At 41.8% G+C, this 16,239-nt stretch overlaps 1 protein-coding gene across 1 annotated transcript; it reads right to left on the bottom strand.

Moving 5' to 3' along the window:
* slc6a7 (solute carrier family 6 member 7) lies at window positions 1–12,454 on the bottom strand. The gene is made up of 16 exons (XM_061085327.1): window positions 12,380–12,454; window positions 10,997–11,255; window positions 10,687–10,820; window positions 9,165–9,396; window positions 8,544–8,675; window positions 7,421–7,631; window positions 5,950–6,088; window positions 5,688–5,822; window positions 5,481–5,584; window positions 5,270–5,394; window positions 4,951–5,063; window positions 4,718–4,855; window positions 4,514–4,613; window positions 3,204–3,322; window positions 892–1,065; window positions 1–718 (listed from the first exon to the last, which is right to left on the bottom strand). The coding sequence occupies exons 1-16, from the start codon at window positions 12,452–12,454 to the stop codon at window positions 548–550; spliced, it is 2,361 nt and encodes a 786-aa protein (XP_060941310.1). The 3' UTR covers window positions 1–547.
* Between the last annotated feature and the right edge of the window lie 3,785 nt (window positions 12,455–16,239).

Consider the following 16,239-nt stretch of genomic DNA (forward strand, 5'->3'; position numbering starts at 1 on the left):
CTTAATTTAAAATCAAAAACAAATTAAAATAGTTCCAGACTGAGGCTGAGTGAACCCCATTTAGTCTGGCCGGCTGATGACGGGTGTGGTCACTTCTCCAGGTGATGCTGTGGCGAGTAGCAGCCAAGACTCTCTGCACTTTGTCCCTCCTCCTTGTACAGGATAAACTAAATCTGGTTCCAAAGCCGCTGCTGACCGTTTTCAGTAAAATGTCATAGTGCATTCATTGTACTACACAACTATAACAATAAATACACATTCAGGCATATGCACATACAAATACTACAATGAAAAATGAGGATGATCCAAACTCTCAAGCTCTGACCTTATATGCTACACAATGTAAAAAAAATAAAAGGACTTAAAAAATACTTTGCAATCATACATGATAGTATAAATAAAGCAATTATTCCACTCTGCCCTGCAGGACACCGTCTGTTAAGCCACCAGAGCCAGGCTGGGGGCCAATGTCTTAACGATAAGTTCCTCTCTCTCTGGACAACGTAGTTTGCTCAATGCTGTGCGTTCATCGCCGCTCTCCACGCTGTCACGCCTGGTATCCCTCCTCCCACGTCATCGCGGTGAAGTCCATGTCTGTAAGCGTGACAGTGAACGGAGCCTCCACCCTCTCGGGCTCCGCACTCTCCTGGGCTGCCCTGGAGTTGTTCAGGTTGTTAACTCTCCAGGAATTCAGAGGTCGAATCGATTTCTCGAAACGCTGTTGGACAAGAAGCAAGAGACTCGAGTCATAAAACGTCCTAAACAGGCCATTTCATCTACAAATATATTTAAACAGATGGACTGGTGGTGTCTGGTTGGTTCGTGTGACAAGAGTAGCAGAGGTGTAACCAGACCTCACACCACCAGCAGTGACATAGTGGTGATACTCACTTCTCTCAGTGTTCCAGTTTCCTTGTAGATTGCCACAATGGCCCAGATGAGGATCTGCAGGCAGCAGGTCGCACCCATGCACACGCCCAGCGCTTTACCCCACAGAGGGTACACGTAGGACCCGTAGTGGAGGGACGTTCTGTACATCTCAATGAAGATGTACGTCAGGATGAGCTACAGCCACAAGGAGAAAGGCACAGAATGAACAGAGGGATGTTTTCCTCTTAAGTAAGAAGAGGAAGAAAGACAGAGGAGGAGCAGAATAATGCTGCAGGGGGAACTTGGATTGAATGTCAGTTTCTTCTTTTGAAATGTCCACCACTGTTGTTGTGAAGATTCCAGCACAGTTAGCTACATTTCATATTAGAGATGTCCTTTTAGTTTATTTGATGTTTTGTCACAATTTTTAATTGAGTGATTTATGCTTTTCACTTTTTCAGTTTCTGATAAAACTATTCGGCCATTTAATGGGATATTTTCTAACTTTCAGGGGCTCATCCCAGATCAAGTTACAACCTGAGAGTACAAAAATACAAAACAATAAAGGAGCTATTTCAATATCAATCAACCTTGATTCTGCTTCAGGCCACATAAAAAAAGGAACAGCAGAAATGTGAGAGGGAGTGACGTCACAGGCAAAATGATACCAACCAACAATATTATATAAACTGTAGATGATACTCGATTTAGCTCAAAAGTTTACTTAGGCTGGTAGTGAAGGTCACGCCTGCTTATTGTTAGTAATAACTAGGTTATATATATATATATATATGAATACAAATTATATTTTCTTTCTTTCTTCACAAAATATACTACCAACTGCCACAAAAAAATCTCAAGGTATGTTATTTTTAGTTTGAAGTGCTCTGCAGAGGTCATATTGATTTCAAATAGTCTAATCTTGTCACCAGAGGCAATTTGAAAATCTAAAAGTAAATCAGGAACACAATGAATCTAGTGAACATGAACATTTCTAAGAACCAAAGGAAGGGGATCTGCTATTAACTAGGGACCCTAAAGGAATTTCAGCCACAAAAACAGTTCAACATTATTGTGTCAGCTGTTCTCATTGTAGCAAGGAAGAAAAAAAATCCTCATTGATTCGGTGTTAGGTGTTGTCCATGAGAAAGAACAAGGCAGGTTATATTTACTTCAGAGTGAGGAGTAGCTAAAGCAGCATAATGGCAGTGCATTGAGAGCAGGGCTGGGCCCTATGGTTTAAAATCCTCACATTAAAACATCACATTATCATTTCTAAGCTTAAAGGTTCAGCTCCTGAGTGAAGGTTGTGGTTTTAAAATCTTCTTCATTCTTGATAAAACTGAATAATCAATATATCAGTATATATATTGTAGGGCTGGGCAAGTTAACTCGTTTTAATCGAGTTAACTCATCACTTATTTAACTCAGACAATTATTTTATCTCGCATTAACTCAGGTTTGATTATTTATTGTTTTATTGTGAAAGTCAGGCTTTTATTTTGTGAAAGTCTGTTGCTGACTGCTGCGGAACCGGAAAAAAGAAAATAATTGGCGGATAAACAACCATGGATAAGGGTACGGAGCTTTTACATGGCCATTTTCATTTTAAAGTTCTTCCAGACGGCGGAGTCGACAGAACCAAAGTAATTTGTAGCCACTGCCAAGGTGAATTTTCTTATCACCGGAGTACTTCCAGTCTAAAATATCACCTAAATGCAAAACACACAGTTGATACCAGCAAATCACTCAACGAAACAGCGAGCGGAGCGAGGCTTCGGCAGACTACGTTAGACGCAGGGAGGAGTATACATTTTTCATAACGAAGAGGATAACATTAATGCCCTGGCAGTGGCATTGAGCTTTAATTTTGTATTTGCTTTGATAACATTAAGTTGAGATTTACACTGAATATTTTATTTAACTGCTACTGTATTAAATGCTGATGTTAAAAGTGTTTGCACAACAAATGTTATGGCACTTTCGTTCATATGGCAGAACATTGAAAATAAAATTGCACTATACACTACTTTTTAATTCATTATTGGATTTTGCGTATGCAAATGCAATTAATCGTGATTAATCAGGGAAATCATGCGATTAATCGCGATTAAAACTTTTAATCGTTGCCCAGCCCTAATATATTGTATTTATTATATTGCTATTGATGAAAACTCTATTGCAATAGTTACTGATTTTAATTGAGCCCTATGATTTTAGAGATCAGATGACACAGTGAGCCAGCCACCCTCATTGAAGTTTAATTCTGAAAAGCAATTGTGTCCCATTGTACCTGCATCTGGCCAAATACCCAAAATATTGTGTTTACTCACCAGCAGAAGAAACGGAGTGAAGAAAACCCAGCATGCTTTGAAGTAAAGCAGCACTTTTCTGCACCAGGGAGGGCAGGGGTTGATCATATCAAGAATGTCTTGACAAAACTGGTTGACTCCTGAAAAGAAAAGTTCATTAGGAGGTGTGTATTATGAACGCTGGAAAAACCAATATACCACTGGGACAATCATATAATAGAAACTTGTTTTCAGGTTATTATTATTAAGTAAGAAACAAAACTGTGAAATTGTGTGATGTGAAGTGGTTAAAATAACTGCTTGATATTTTTTTTGCAGTTTTAAAGGACACATATTCATCTCATAGCCAGGTTCGGGATTTTAATTTGGATAATTACTTGAATTAGTTTAAATGCTCTAATGTTCAGAATGGTCACTCTCCTTTTGCAACACCTCTTTTCAGAAACTCTTGGTTCTTCATGCCCCCGCCCCTCTTGATAAAGGGGAGTGCATTGTGAAAAAATTCACACAACGTACTTGATAAAAGGGAATAAACTGCTCCCTTAAAAAAGATTGTAACAGTGACTGCCTATTTTTTGAACGGCTCTGGTTCTGGAAGTAAATTTCCATTTTATTTCCCCCCATTTTTTGTTTAAGAAAATCTCTATAAAAATAGTTTTTACATCTCAAGCAGGCTAACCAGCTACTCGATGAACATGTCCATGAAATATTTAATTCGGAGCAAAACAAGACTGTGTACATAATTGTCTTAACAATAAATAAACTACGCATCCTATAAACCATTTCAAATGAATACTTTACATTTCCAGTGCGCTTCTTCTTAAATTTGCCCCTTTGGACTCTTCTCCTCATCTCTTAAAAACCTTGCAACTGACTCAAAGAGGGAAACCATGGTTGCTCTGTGGTAAACGTAATGTAACGCTGAATGATCTGATCGTAGCCAACATGATTTTCATGGGTGCGATAAACATTTGCATGGTAACAGTAAGCTCCACAAATCAGAGATGTCACTATTACAACTGAGGATTGTGGGTAGTGTAGTATATCTCATTGACACTGCGGATAAAACACGTTTGTCTTAAGTTGAATTTGTATCATACGCACCTGAAACTTCTACAGGAGCACATAACATTGTTTCACAATAAACAGGACTTTTACTTTCGAAACAACACTGTTGATCTTGAGAGAAATTGGATTTGCTTCACAACACAGAAGCTCAGGTTTCTCTTCTTTTAGAACTTGCGTGTCTTGGATGACTGAGACTTATACAGAGGAACAATGTGGTGTTAGGGGAGTTTGATGTGAAGGTTAGGGGGAGTGAGATGGACTACCATAGAAGAAGGAGATGCCAATGCACATGAAGAGGGCGATGATGATGAGGCCAAAGCTAGTGCTGAAGGAGTCAATGAGGGTGAACCAGTAAATCCCTCCCTATGAAGACACAGACAACACAGGGGCATGTGAGCGAGATCACGGAGCAGATGCATGTGCAGACAAATTCCTCACTCACTGCAGTTCACTGAAAACCTACTCACGTTGGTCACTAACAAGAGACCCATAAGGTAGAAGCAGAAACACAGCGCGGCCAAGAACAGCGTCTTGTGCAGCGGGTTCTGTCTGAGCTGCGGAAATTCATCCATCACGGCGGTTGTGATGCCCTCCATGTTGCCAAACTGTGAGGCGGCAGAGCAGAAGTCATCACACACGAGAACTTGAATTGTGTTTTTGCCAGCATGCACCAGCCGGTTAATTGAGTGTGCGTACTTACCAGTGTATCAATACCAAGCATAAAGAGCATGATGAAGAACAGGATGGACCAGAACACCGAGCCTGGCAGGAGAGCAAGGGCCTCTGGGTAAGCAACAAAGGCCAAACCAGGACCTGGAGGCAAAAGGGTTCAAGAACAAAGGCAAGACAATGAAATATAACTGGAGATATAAGACTAGATTAAATTCATGAAGTAGAAGCACTGACTCCACAATACACCAATGAAATGAAATGATTTCAGAGAATATATCCTTCTTAAAAACTGCACAGAGGAGCATTAAAGTGGGATTTTTATTGTTTTAAGTGGTTGAAGTAACTACCCGTATCTGCCACCTCTGCAACAGGTACCCCCTTCCTCCATGCCATGTGGCCCAGGATGGAGAATATAGCAAATCCTGCTAAGAAGCTGGTTGTGCAGTTTCCTGTGGTGATAATCAAGGTGTCCCTGAAATGAAAAGAACCACGATTAAGAGCCTGAAACTGTCAGGACGGCAGCAGCAGAGGAAATGTTGGAGCGAAGCGCTAACTCACCTGATGACGTTGTTGTCGAACTTATTGTAAGAGGCCATAGAAAGCAGCCCTCCGACTCCAATACCTAAGGAGTAGAAGACCTGTGAGGCCGCGTCATTCCACACCTGCAAAGTTTCAGAGAAAAGTTAAAAACAATGGAAATATCTATTGTTATTTTTATAATAGTAACAGAGTATTGACTTAACACAGTCTATCGAGTCTAGGTACCTGTGCATTAGATAGTCTGCTCCAGTCTGGGGTGAGGTAGAAGGTAACACCCTGAAGGGAGCCCTCTAGTGTCGCACCTCTGATGATCAGAACAAGGAGCACAAAGTACGGGAAGGTGGCTGTTACATAAACCACCTGAAACCCAGACGACACAGACACGTATTAGGATAGGAAGTTGAAGCAGCATAGGGAAGGACTGTGTGTGTCTGTGTGTGTGTGTGTGTGTTTGGGAACTAACAATAGCAACATTATGTATATTCACCTTGCCAGAGCTGCGGATGCCCTTGAGCATACACAGGAAGATGATGATCCAGGCAGCCAGGAGGCACAGGGCCAGTTGCCACCGGACAGGGCCCGGGTCATGAAGGCCCTCGCTGTGTACTACACCCAGCACACGCTCACTGCAACACAGGTCACACACAAATATGTATCACTGCAGACCCACTAAATACACATGAACTAATGCAAAACAAACAAGAGTTGTTAGAGTTGGCTAGATTTATGAGTCTGAAGAAAAGAGCATTATTCATTCAATTATAATATTGTTCTTTTTATTGTCTTCTTTTGTTTAAATTTGTTTTAGTCCATTACTATAAATGTACACTATAAAAGTACTTGACGAACACTAAACTTGGAAGAAGGATGTGGTGTGGGTCAGGGAAGAACTCCTACAATTTTGGTTTGGATCTGGATTTTCCACTTTCTTTAACTTGTTATTGTGATATAAGGCGTTATTCAATATTTTCCTTGATTTCCCAGATCTTGATGAAAAAAAAAAAAATCACACAGGTGACTGATATCTACGAGTGTGTACAGTTTGGTGCAGTTCCAAATAAAATCAAGATCTGAAGGAGGCAGTTGGTGGAGATATGGTTTCTACTGAATTGAATTCTGGTATTTTCTAGAAAACCTTATCTATAGCAGGTTATGTATTAACATGTCCAGCAGATTCCCTTTGGACCGTCACAGAGCAGAGAACAAGAAAGAAGCTCGGGAGTGTTCGGTCACAGGTGAACCTTTCCCTGCACGGCACCTTTGTAAGGAGCCGCAGGAGCACAAGGCCCCTGTTGTCTAAATGCTCCACTGAAGGTTTTAGGTTGTCTTTTTATTTTGTTTTAGACTCTTACATGAGCAACGTTGATGACATTTCTTAATAAAAGGAATCCAGGTATTTTTAAGCAATAACATCTCAATCAGTTCAGTCTTCTCTTAAACACCATCCTAGCGTTTTGAAACTGGTTCTCTGGTTATAGTGTAAACAAACTTCTGGCTCAACGTTATATCTGGCCTCATCCTGAGCCCTTTGGTTTGTTTGCTGTACATCAGTAAAGCTTCATTTTCTCTCAGAGCAGACAGTAAGCTGTTATCACTGCACTATGGCTGACCATAACGCTATCAGCATGCTCACCACACCACACAACCTTTCATGCAGTGTTTTTTTTTTAAGTTCTTTGTCACGTTAGCTGAAAAAGACACGGTTTAACGGCTCTTGTCATTGTAAACAACGGTGGCGTTTTCTGAAAAAAGTCAAATATTTGAACAAGGTTTGTGTTTGTACTGCCAGAGCAATTCGCAAGTCTGACAAAAAGAAATGTATGCGTCCTGAAATATTAGATTGTCTCTTAGAATGAAAAGCATTAATTGTCGGAAGAAGTACAGTAGACATGAGAAACAGTATGAAAATATGTATTAAATAAAGAGAGGTGAGTGAGTGAGCGAAAAAAGACACTTACTTCCAGAAGAATTCGGTGGGGCTGAGGGTTTTACCGGTGGAGCTGTTACCCGTGTTGTTGTTACCACAGAGACCTGCATTGGCCAAAGCGTCACAGGACCAGGGCAGTGGGCTTTGGAAAGAGCTGCCCAGGTAGTAAAATGTCCACGCTATGATGATGTTATAGTAGAGACAAACCAGAGTGGACACACAGAGCATCCCAATGCCAATACCTTAGAGAAATGACAAACAGAAGCTTTTTAGATCTCATAAAAACAGAATATGAACTATTGTGTCAGGCAATGAATACAAAATATCACTTGATTGTCTGAAAAGAAGTGAAGTGAAATAGATAGAATTAAATAAATAGAAAGAAATAGATGTACCTTTTATCGTATAGTACTATTTTCTAATACTATCCTTTGGTGGGGATTGTACTTGCATGATGATATTTAATATGTGCAAAGAATATATATTTAATAAACACCTCAGAGTGAGAGTAGCTGATATTTTCAGTTTGAATAAAAACTACCCTGATGATAAAATCTGCTTTTCTGGCTTTTTCTTTGAGGCTCTGAGACTTTCTTTATTAGTTTATATTTAGCAACTGAGTTGTATTGTTCTGAGGAATGTTTAGGAACGGCCAATGACGTCAATATAATGTGACGGGATGACATGAGTCAGCCAGTTACGTAAACTGTTTAAATGGTCTGACTGGTGAAACAAGTATTATGATGTCATCTCGAGTTCCTGCTCACCCCATTCAAACTGCAACAGATTTTTAAGATTCCTGGATAAGTGCGATGAGATTTTGCTTTGGCCACTTGTAATGGATCACAATTCTTCATTCCTTGCTGTTTGCAGCACAGACGTTCTTTCTGTTGCCGAAGCTCTCCCAGTAATATGCAAACGTACCGGGCGACCCAAGCAACCCAAGAGGATTATGGGACAAGACAAGACACCATATGATCCCACACTGCTTCATGACTTCAACAAAATATGTCTTTATTCCTTATTTTGATGGAGTCACATATTGTGCGTTAAAGTCGACATGCTGACAGAGTTACAACAGTTTCCAAGGTAGGGGGGGGCAGAACTACAGTGTATAAATAGCGCACTAAAAGCATGACGGAGCAGATCATTACCTTTGAGCAGAGGGCAGCATTTCCACACAGTGATGGGGCCGGCTGCTCCGTACTGGCCTAAACTCAGCTCCATGAGGAAGAGTGGAACGCCGGTAACAAAGAGCATAATGAAGTAGGGGATGAGAAACACACCTGTGAAGATCAGGAATAGGTTAGCGTGAGGAAGGGGGGTGCTGAGGGAGACATCTACCGTAACGATCGGGTTTGTGCAGGCAACAGACAGCCTGTAGACGCAGGCTAACTTAAGCAGCCTCTGTCTATGTGGCAGCCTCACAGACACATGTTATTCTGCTTGACAGATAGTCAAGCTCCGACATGTTTGATTTCAGTTGAGGATGCAGAGTACACGAGGGTGGGTTACACAGCCAGACCGCATGTCTGGTGTGTAACCAAGGAAAAACACACTTATAGGATTAGGAAATGCTTTGTGTTCCAGCTCCCAGGAAAGGCTGCCATGGCGAGCCCCGGACTGAGTGTGCAAACTAAGCCAGCGTGATTACAAGGTTGTGCACACCCAAGGGCAGGGCGAAGAGGGCCTCCTGCCCAAATGAGTGTAACAAATGATCTCAGACGTGCACCCTGGCATTCAGAAGGAAGCTGACATGCCTGCAGACCACTCACCTCCTCCATTGCGGTAACAAAGGTATGGGAACCGCCACACGTTGGCCAGTCCCACGCAGTATCCAAGACAGGAGAGCAGGAACTCGTACTTCCCTCCCCACTGCTCCCTGGGGATGATTGGGGTCGTTGTGAGTGCAGGACTTTGAGGTCGGGAATCGAACTCTGGAGCAGGTGTACCTGCGGCGCTGTGGCCATTTTGAGTGATGCTATGCCCTTTCAGATGTGCCGAATTCTAGGGGGGGAAAAGTAAGATATATTAAGAGAGTGAAATCAGTGAGGAAATATATAATGATGCGAGTACAAATCTGGAATCGATCCAGTATTAGAGAGAGAGAGAGAGAGAGAGAGAGAGAGAGAGAGAGAGAGAGATAGAGAGAGAGAGAATATAGCATAGTGATTAGTCCATTATTCAGATTGTTAAACAACAGCGGGTTAATCAATGACATTTAACAAGTCACAGAGGTACCGTTTTACTATTATTTAACTGTCAAATTAGTTTGTGTAAGGTTTACCCTGTGTGTGTGTGTTTGTCTGACTATGACGTAAACTGGACTATTTCTTCCTCCTTCCTTCCAGTAGATGATCCGTCTCTAAACAAGAGAGGAACTACCTTCTCTCACGTCAGGTTGCAGGGAGGAAGTCAGGTTAGAAAGACTTCTGCTTTATGTGCAATTCATTGTTTTGTCTTTACATTAGTTATTCATCAGTGACACACAAGAACCAGAGTTTGAATAAAATGATGTTTAAGTCACGTTATCCAAGATATGACGTCTCTGAGATTCATTGAATCACTACAGAAGGAAAATGTATCCAAACATGTAAACATGTATAGGCTCGGGGACACTGATACAGGAAGGAGGAAGTTGAAACACGAGTCACGACACAATGTCAATGTGTTGAAAGAGAACTATCATCACAGAGGATGGGGATCAACCAATGGCAGCGACTACAGTAAACCAAGAGGGCTGAACAAGAATCTGTGATTGACCAATAGACTCATTATCTCAAGAATTGCTACTATTATTTACTGTACTTAGTTTGAACCTTTAAAGGTCGTATATAAATCCAGGTCATTATTATCATCACTATAAGTTACATCCCTACTGAATTGAGAACTTATATATGTATATATATACACATGCTTTCTTTGACCCCGTAAGGAGGACAAGTCTCTGTTATGTGATTTAGGTTCCTGGACCCCACACATACGCATATACATACATGTATACATACATACACAATCAAGATTTACTTGTAAAAAATCGGGACGAGTTTCTAAATGATATTGATTGTTTGAATATGCAGTTAGGATTGATAAAGCCATCAATCCTAATAATAAATGATAGTGTTGTGTGCATCTTTATAAGCTGTCACATACATTTGTTAAAACCTAAACTAAAGAGACATTTATTGGGGATAAAAATCAGATTATTTGTATTATCTGCGAATTGCTCTGCTGCTGTTGTGTAAACACCCTGAGAAAACTCTGCTCTGACACATCTGGGGACTGACTGAGTCCCACCGACTCCTCCGGCTTCACCTCCGCCGGCTGCAGCGCGTCTCTCCGCCCGTGCTGCTGCCGGAGCACCGGCCCCGAGCCTGGAGCGATGTGGACGGACAGGTTAGACGGCTTCACCAGGAGAATTTGAATCTTTCCTGCCGTGACCACAGCACCTCCGGGAGGTGAAACTGTATCCCCCCGAAAACTGGGTCCCACGTTGCTTAATTAAAGAGCCCTAACTCGCTTCTAACTCCCCCCAACACACACAGAGAGAGAGGGGGCCATGGTTGGCTCGGATCCAGCGTTAAAGACCCAGACCTCCGATCCTTACCTGCGCCGAGCTCGCACTCACTACATCGGGACTCCCGGGTGCTGGTTTGCCGCTGTCCTGCATTTCCCTCCCGGCTTTCACTCTCTGTACTTATCGCTCGGTGGTCCACATGCTTAAAGGTGGTGGTGGTGGTCGTGATAGGGGGGGAGTCGTGCTGAAATAACACCGGGTCGCTGTGGTTTCGGAAGCCGGCGGAGAGGTGCAGTAGTTCGGCTTTCAACGAGTGAAACACGACCGGTGACGAGGAGGAAACAGGCCGCTGGGTGGAGAGGTGCAGGGCAGGGAGGGAGGAGGAGGGCAGGGGGGGGCGGGGGGGGGGGGGGGCGGCGCAGGTGCAGCTCACACACCGGGGTGAGGAGGAAGAGGAGGAAGAGGGCTCCTCCTTCTACCTGCTGGGTTTGGGAGGAGCAAGTGGGATGTTCAACATGAGAATGACTGAAGTCACAGAAACTGATCCAGATCTTTCATTATGCAGCATATATGGGCCCTGGTCCTCACAGATAGGTAGATAGATAGATAGATGGATACTTTATTAATCCCGAGGGAAATTTAGATCATCCAGTAGTTTATACACTCAAACACTTAAACATATTTACTGATACAGGCATGGAATGCAATGATGTGATTGTGTCAGTGTCCAGTAGGGAAGTGTTCTTGTGCTGCTGGAGTGGAAAGTAGAATAAAAAAAATAAATATATATATATATATATATATATATATATATATATATATATATATATATATATATATATATAAAACAACAAAAATATATACATATATAAATATATAAGAATATGTAGTGGTAAAGTCACAACAACACAGTGTAATTTACCTAATAATAAAAAACAGGATAAGTATATATAAAATAGTATTAAGGGAGCATGAAAGTCCTTGAAAATGGGCCTAGAAGTTTTGAATTAAAGTAAAATATCTAGTAACTGCACAGATCATGACATGAAGATATTTTGTCAACCCTATCTTCTATTAAAACAAAAGCTTCGTCACTTTAGGAAATAAGGTTATTTCTTGTGTATGCAAAAAGTTTGTGTTTTACATGCTGCTACTAGCAGGCTTTTAGAAAACACCCTGCGTGTGTGGAGCTGGAGCCACGCAAATTAGCTTAGTTTGGCATAAAGACTGGAAGAACAGGCTCCGATAACCTACACCAAATGTTATAACTGGTGAATGAAATGTCATTAGAAATAGGTCTACTATCTTCAAATTGTAAAAACGTATTTAAGTGTGTGCTTGTTTCTTTGTCAGTTTCATCTGCACTTAAATTATTTCTTTGTTTCTTCTGATTAATACCTTCTGTCACATTTCTTTAACCGGTTTATACACAGAACTGTGAAAACAGTGCACTGGACTTAATTCTTGACAAACAACGTGTTGGTGCAGGGCCTCGGCTGCACTGTTGACATGCTCTTTCCACACCTGACCACACCCAGATGTGATCATGGGTAAGGTCAACAAGCTTTTGACCTTTCAACCCCTACAGGTCATTGTTTCAATGTTTACCTGCGATACAAGATCAAGTGGAGCACCTGAGGTCTTGTAGAGCCAACAGAAACAAATAACCATCCGTCAGTATGTGAAAGATCAGACTTGATGTGAACACATACAGGAAGTCTATAATGAATGCAACAGCAGTTTCACAGGAAGAGCTCTACATACTTAGCTTGTTGTCTTTTTGTTAGATTTCATAAACCTACTGCTCTGGTGCCAAAAAGTTCAGCACCATATACAAATATTACAGGCCATAAATTACGGTAAATGCTCCACACTCTTAAACCCTGATTGTCAGTTGGTATGTGAGGACACTTGTGTGTGTCAATTCCATTACTGCGTGTGGGTGGTGTGTGCGTTTCAGAGAGGGAGAGAGAGAGCGAGAGAGAGAGAGAGAGAGAGAGAGAGAGAGAGAGAGAGAGAGAGAGAGAGAGAGAGAGAGAGAGAGAGAGAGAGAGAGAGAGAGAGAGAGAGAGAGAGAGACTGTATCTATGATCTGACCACACTTCTAATGGCAACTTCCTCGGGTGAGATGTGTGAGGCAAACACATCTGAAAACAAATAACCACAAACATTCAGCAACAGCTTTTGACATGACAACTAAAGAAAGCAGCAGCAGCAGCAGCACGGTGAACAATACAACATCAGTGCTACAAAAATATCAACACATATAATCTATGCACACTTTATAGAGAGAGTACTCCCCCATGTTTTGGACTTAAAGAGTTTAAATTAATATTTGAGTAATCCAGGAAAGCAAAAATATATTGAAAACCGCCATAGGCTGAATCGGTTTTGTCAAAATCAGTCTTGATGGTGCGATGTACAGTGGCTATTTTTTCTTTCTTAGTAACAGCTCACAAACTCTTTAATCCACATAAGCTCATGATGCTTCTCTAAATCCATCCAATCTGTTGAGTGTCTATACTTAACAGCCCTACTCAACAAATCTGGGTCAATATATGGTACAGTGAAGCAGCACACTGGCGGTTTGTGCAGACCTACACAACCATGACTGCAACTCTGAAGAATCCTATTATCTTGAAATTACGTTTTTGTCAGATTCTGGTTTGACCACATCTTAATTTTGGAGACCCGGGGTGGAACAAGACAAAACTGGTCAAGGTGTTTGAAGAAGGGAAGAGCTGTGAGAATCTCTCTTCAGAAACTGGAGCTCCAAGATCAGCCGAAGAGCAACTGGGACTGGGAGTTTGACACCAGTGCAATCAACCATCTCTTCTCCAGTGAGATGAAGAGCAACGCTGAGCAGCCGAAGGACAGCTTGCATTCATACTGCAGCAGCTGGATGGACACAGAACCTGCAACGTTTAAGAGTTGCAACGGTCACTCGTTTGCCATGGATGCAAGGGCCAGACTGGATCATTTGAAGTCAGGGTGTAATTCACCCCCACCTTGCTCCGTCACGGACGGAACATTGAACGACTACAACAGTCAGAAAAACGCTTCGGACGATGAGCCGAAAGAAGAGGAGTCCGCTTTGGACTCTGTGGAGCTCCTTGATGTAGAGGAGGGTGAGCAGGATGAAGAGAGCTGGTGGGTGACATCACATCTTTAATGACACTCTCACTCCTAGTGAGGGACAATGTTTAATGTAAGAAAGTAATGAACCAATCTGTCAGCCAAGTCACTTTACATTTAAAACTAGAATTAACCAAAACATGCCACCAACAAGGTCCAGTAGTCTATTAAAATTCAATGGATCAGTTTCCCAAATATGTCTGATTGTTGAACTGTTTCCTGGGAAATGAGTAAGAATGTTGAAAACACCTTTTTCTCTGAACTTTAAAGAAAATGATAAAATAAATTCCTGGACCTGCACCTGCACCTGAAGACAGATCCATGCCAAAATTGAATTGGTTTCTGTCTCGGCCCATGTGCCATCCTTCCACTAAGTTTCATGGCAATCTGTTCTGTAGTGTTTGCATAATCCGGCTGACAAACAAAAAGACACACAAACAGAAAACACTTCCTCCAGGGTGGAGTAAAAGCTGTGTAAAGCAGCTAATGTGGTTGCTGATCAGCATAACCAAATTCTAGATACCAAATTTGTTTGTAAACTCCTCTGAACGTGTCTGTTCTTTATCGAGCTGAAGCGGGGCTTGTTCTCAGTCAATAAAAAGGGTAAACGTGCTCTTCTATTCCTCTCAGGTTATACGAGTCTCCAAAGAAACAGGCGACTGAGGAGAAGTCTGAGTCGGCTCTCACATGGTGTCGACACGTCCTGGATAACCCCGGTCCTGAGGTGGAGGCGGCGTGTCGTCAGCTGATGAACAGGCTGGATGGAAGTAAGCGAGCAGCATCTTGGAACCACTTCTCCACGCTGCTGATTTCTTTGATTACGAAACATTGTGGTCTGAGTAGCCCCCACTCTCTGTGTTGTCAGGGCCGAGCAGTCACCTCTACAGACGTCCTGCAGTTTGTCATCGCACGGGGGGGAAATCTTCAGGTCACACAACCCAGAACATCTCCCATAGTCCAGGTATTGCAACAACAAATAACCTGAGACATAGCTTTAAATGCTTTTAACACCTATCAGTGAAATAAAATCAAGATGGCCAAATCAATCTCTACATGTGCATCCCCCTTTATGTTTAGCCAAAACAAATGTCTTTCATTTTATATAACTCAGTCACATGTTGCCTGAATTAATCTGCGTAGATAACAACTCCATAAACACAAACTACAGACTGGAGGACATCACAGACGTCCGCATAATGGTTCAGATACAGGAGGCCAGTGAGTACACAAGTTTTTTGGATTTGATTTACTCTACACTGAACTCTCAATGACGTGTGATTATGTTGAATAGAGATAACTTTAGTCTTCATCTTTCAGGTTTACGACAGGACTACGTTTCCGCGCCCCGGAGAAGCCCTGAGTCACCTTTTTATTTCAACACCTCTGTAGAAAACACTGACGACTTCACTCGCTGGTCGCCTCGCCTGTTGTCCCAGAGCTCTCCCTCGGGCCAGTCACCAACATCAGCTGCCAGGCAGAGTCCCAAACTGGCCAGACTTCAGCAGCAGGTCACCCAGTTCAAGCTGCTTAAACTGACGCAGAATCAAGGTGCACAGAGAAAAAAAACCCGACTATATTATCAGAGGCCTCAATAGGATGTGAGGTGGAATGATTATAGATTGATTGTAATTAAAGAGGTGTGTTTAATGCCTTTAATGAAATTTAAATGATGTTTTTAGGAATATGATTTGTTCCCTTTTAAACTAGGAGACTCAGTAGAGTGCGTACATCCACCAGGCCAATAGTCTCCTTGTGTTACCCCATACTTTAATGTGCACCAAATTGTAAACACTCATAAACATCAGCCCTCTAAACATTTTTTTGATCCATTTATTTATGATCACGCTATGATCCAGATAGCCCACCAAAATGTCATGTTTTCTTTCCTGATCTTTACCACATCCTTTGAATCAAGTTTTGTGGTAATCTGTTTAGTAGTTGCTGTGTAATTAAGCAGATGAAAACATAACCTCTTTGGTTAAATAAATACTTGATTACTTATATTGAGGCGCATGAAATAGTGGAGACTCACAAACTACGGTTTTATGTGACAAATAAAAGGCACCAAAATGTTACATATTGTAAAACCATGACGTGTCGATAGAAACATAAAATATTTGAGAAACTGTCGATTCTGTCAACATTAGCATCACATGAATATACCTTGTGAGACTGAATGAGTGTGTGTGACCTGGATA

The sequence above is a fragment of the Limanda limanda genome, chromosome 14, assembly GCF_963576545.1.
Source record: "Limanda limanda chromosome 14, fLimLim1.1, whole genome shotgun sequence".
NCBI classification, from domain to species: Eukaryota; Metazoa; Chordata; class Actinopteri; order Pleuronectiformes; family Pleuronectidae; genus Limanda; species Limanda limanda.

Bases quoted from the DNA above. Each gene is read 5' to 3' on its own strand.
- slc6a7 (XM_061085327.1), bottom strand. From the start codon at position 12,454: ATGATCACATCTGGGTGTGGTCAGGTGTGGAAAGAGCATGTCAACAGT. The intron at 8,676-9,164 runs GTGAGTGGTCTG...TGATCTTCACAG, and splicing joins TTGTTACCGCAATGGAGGAG to GTGTGTTTCTCATCCCCTAC. The intron at 5,064-5,269 runs GTAGTTACTTCA...TTTTGCCTCCAG, and splicing joins TGCAGAGGTGGCAGATACGG to GTCCTGGTTTGGCCTTTGTT.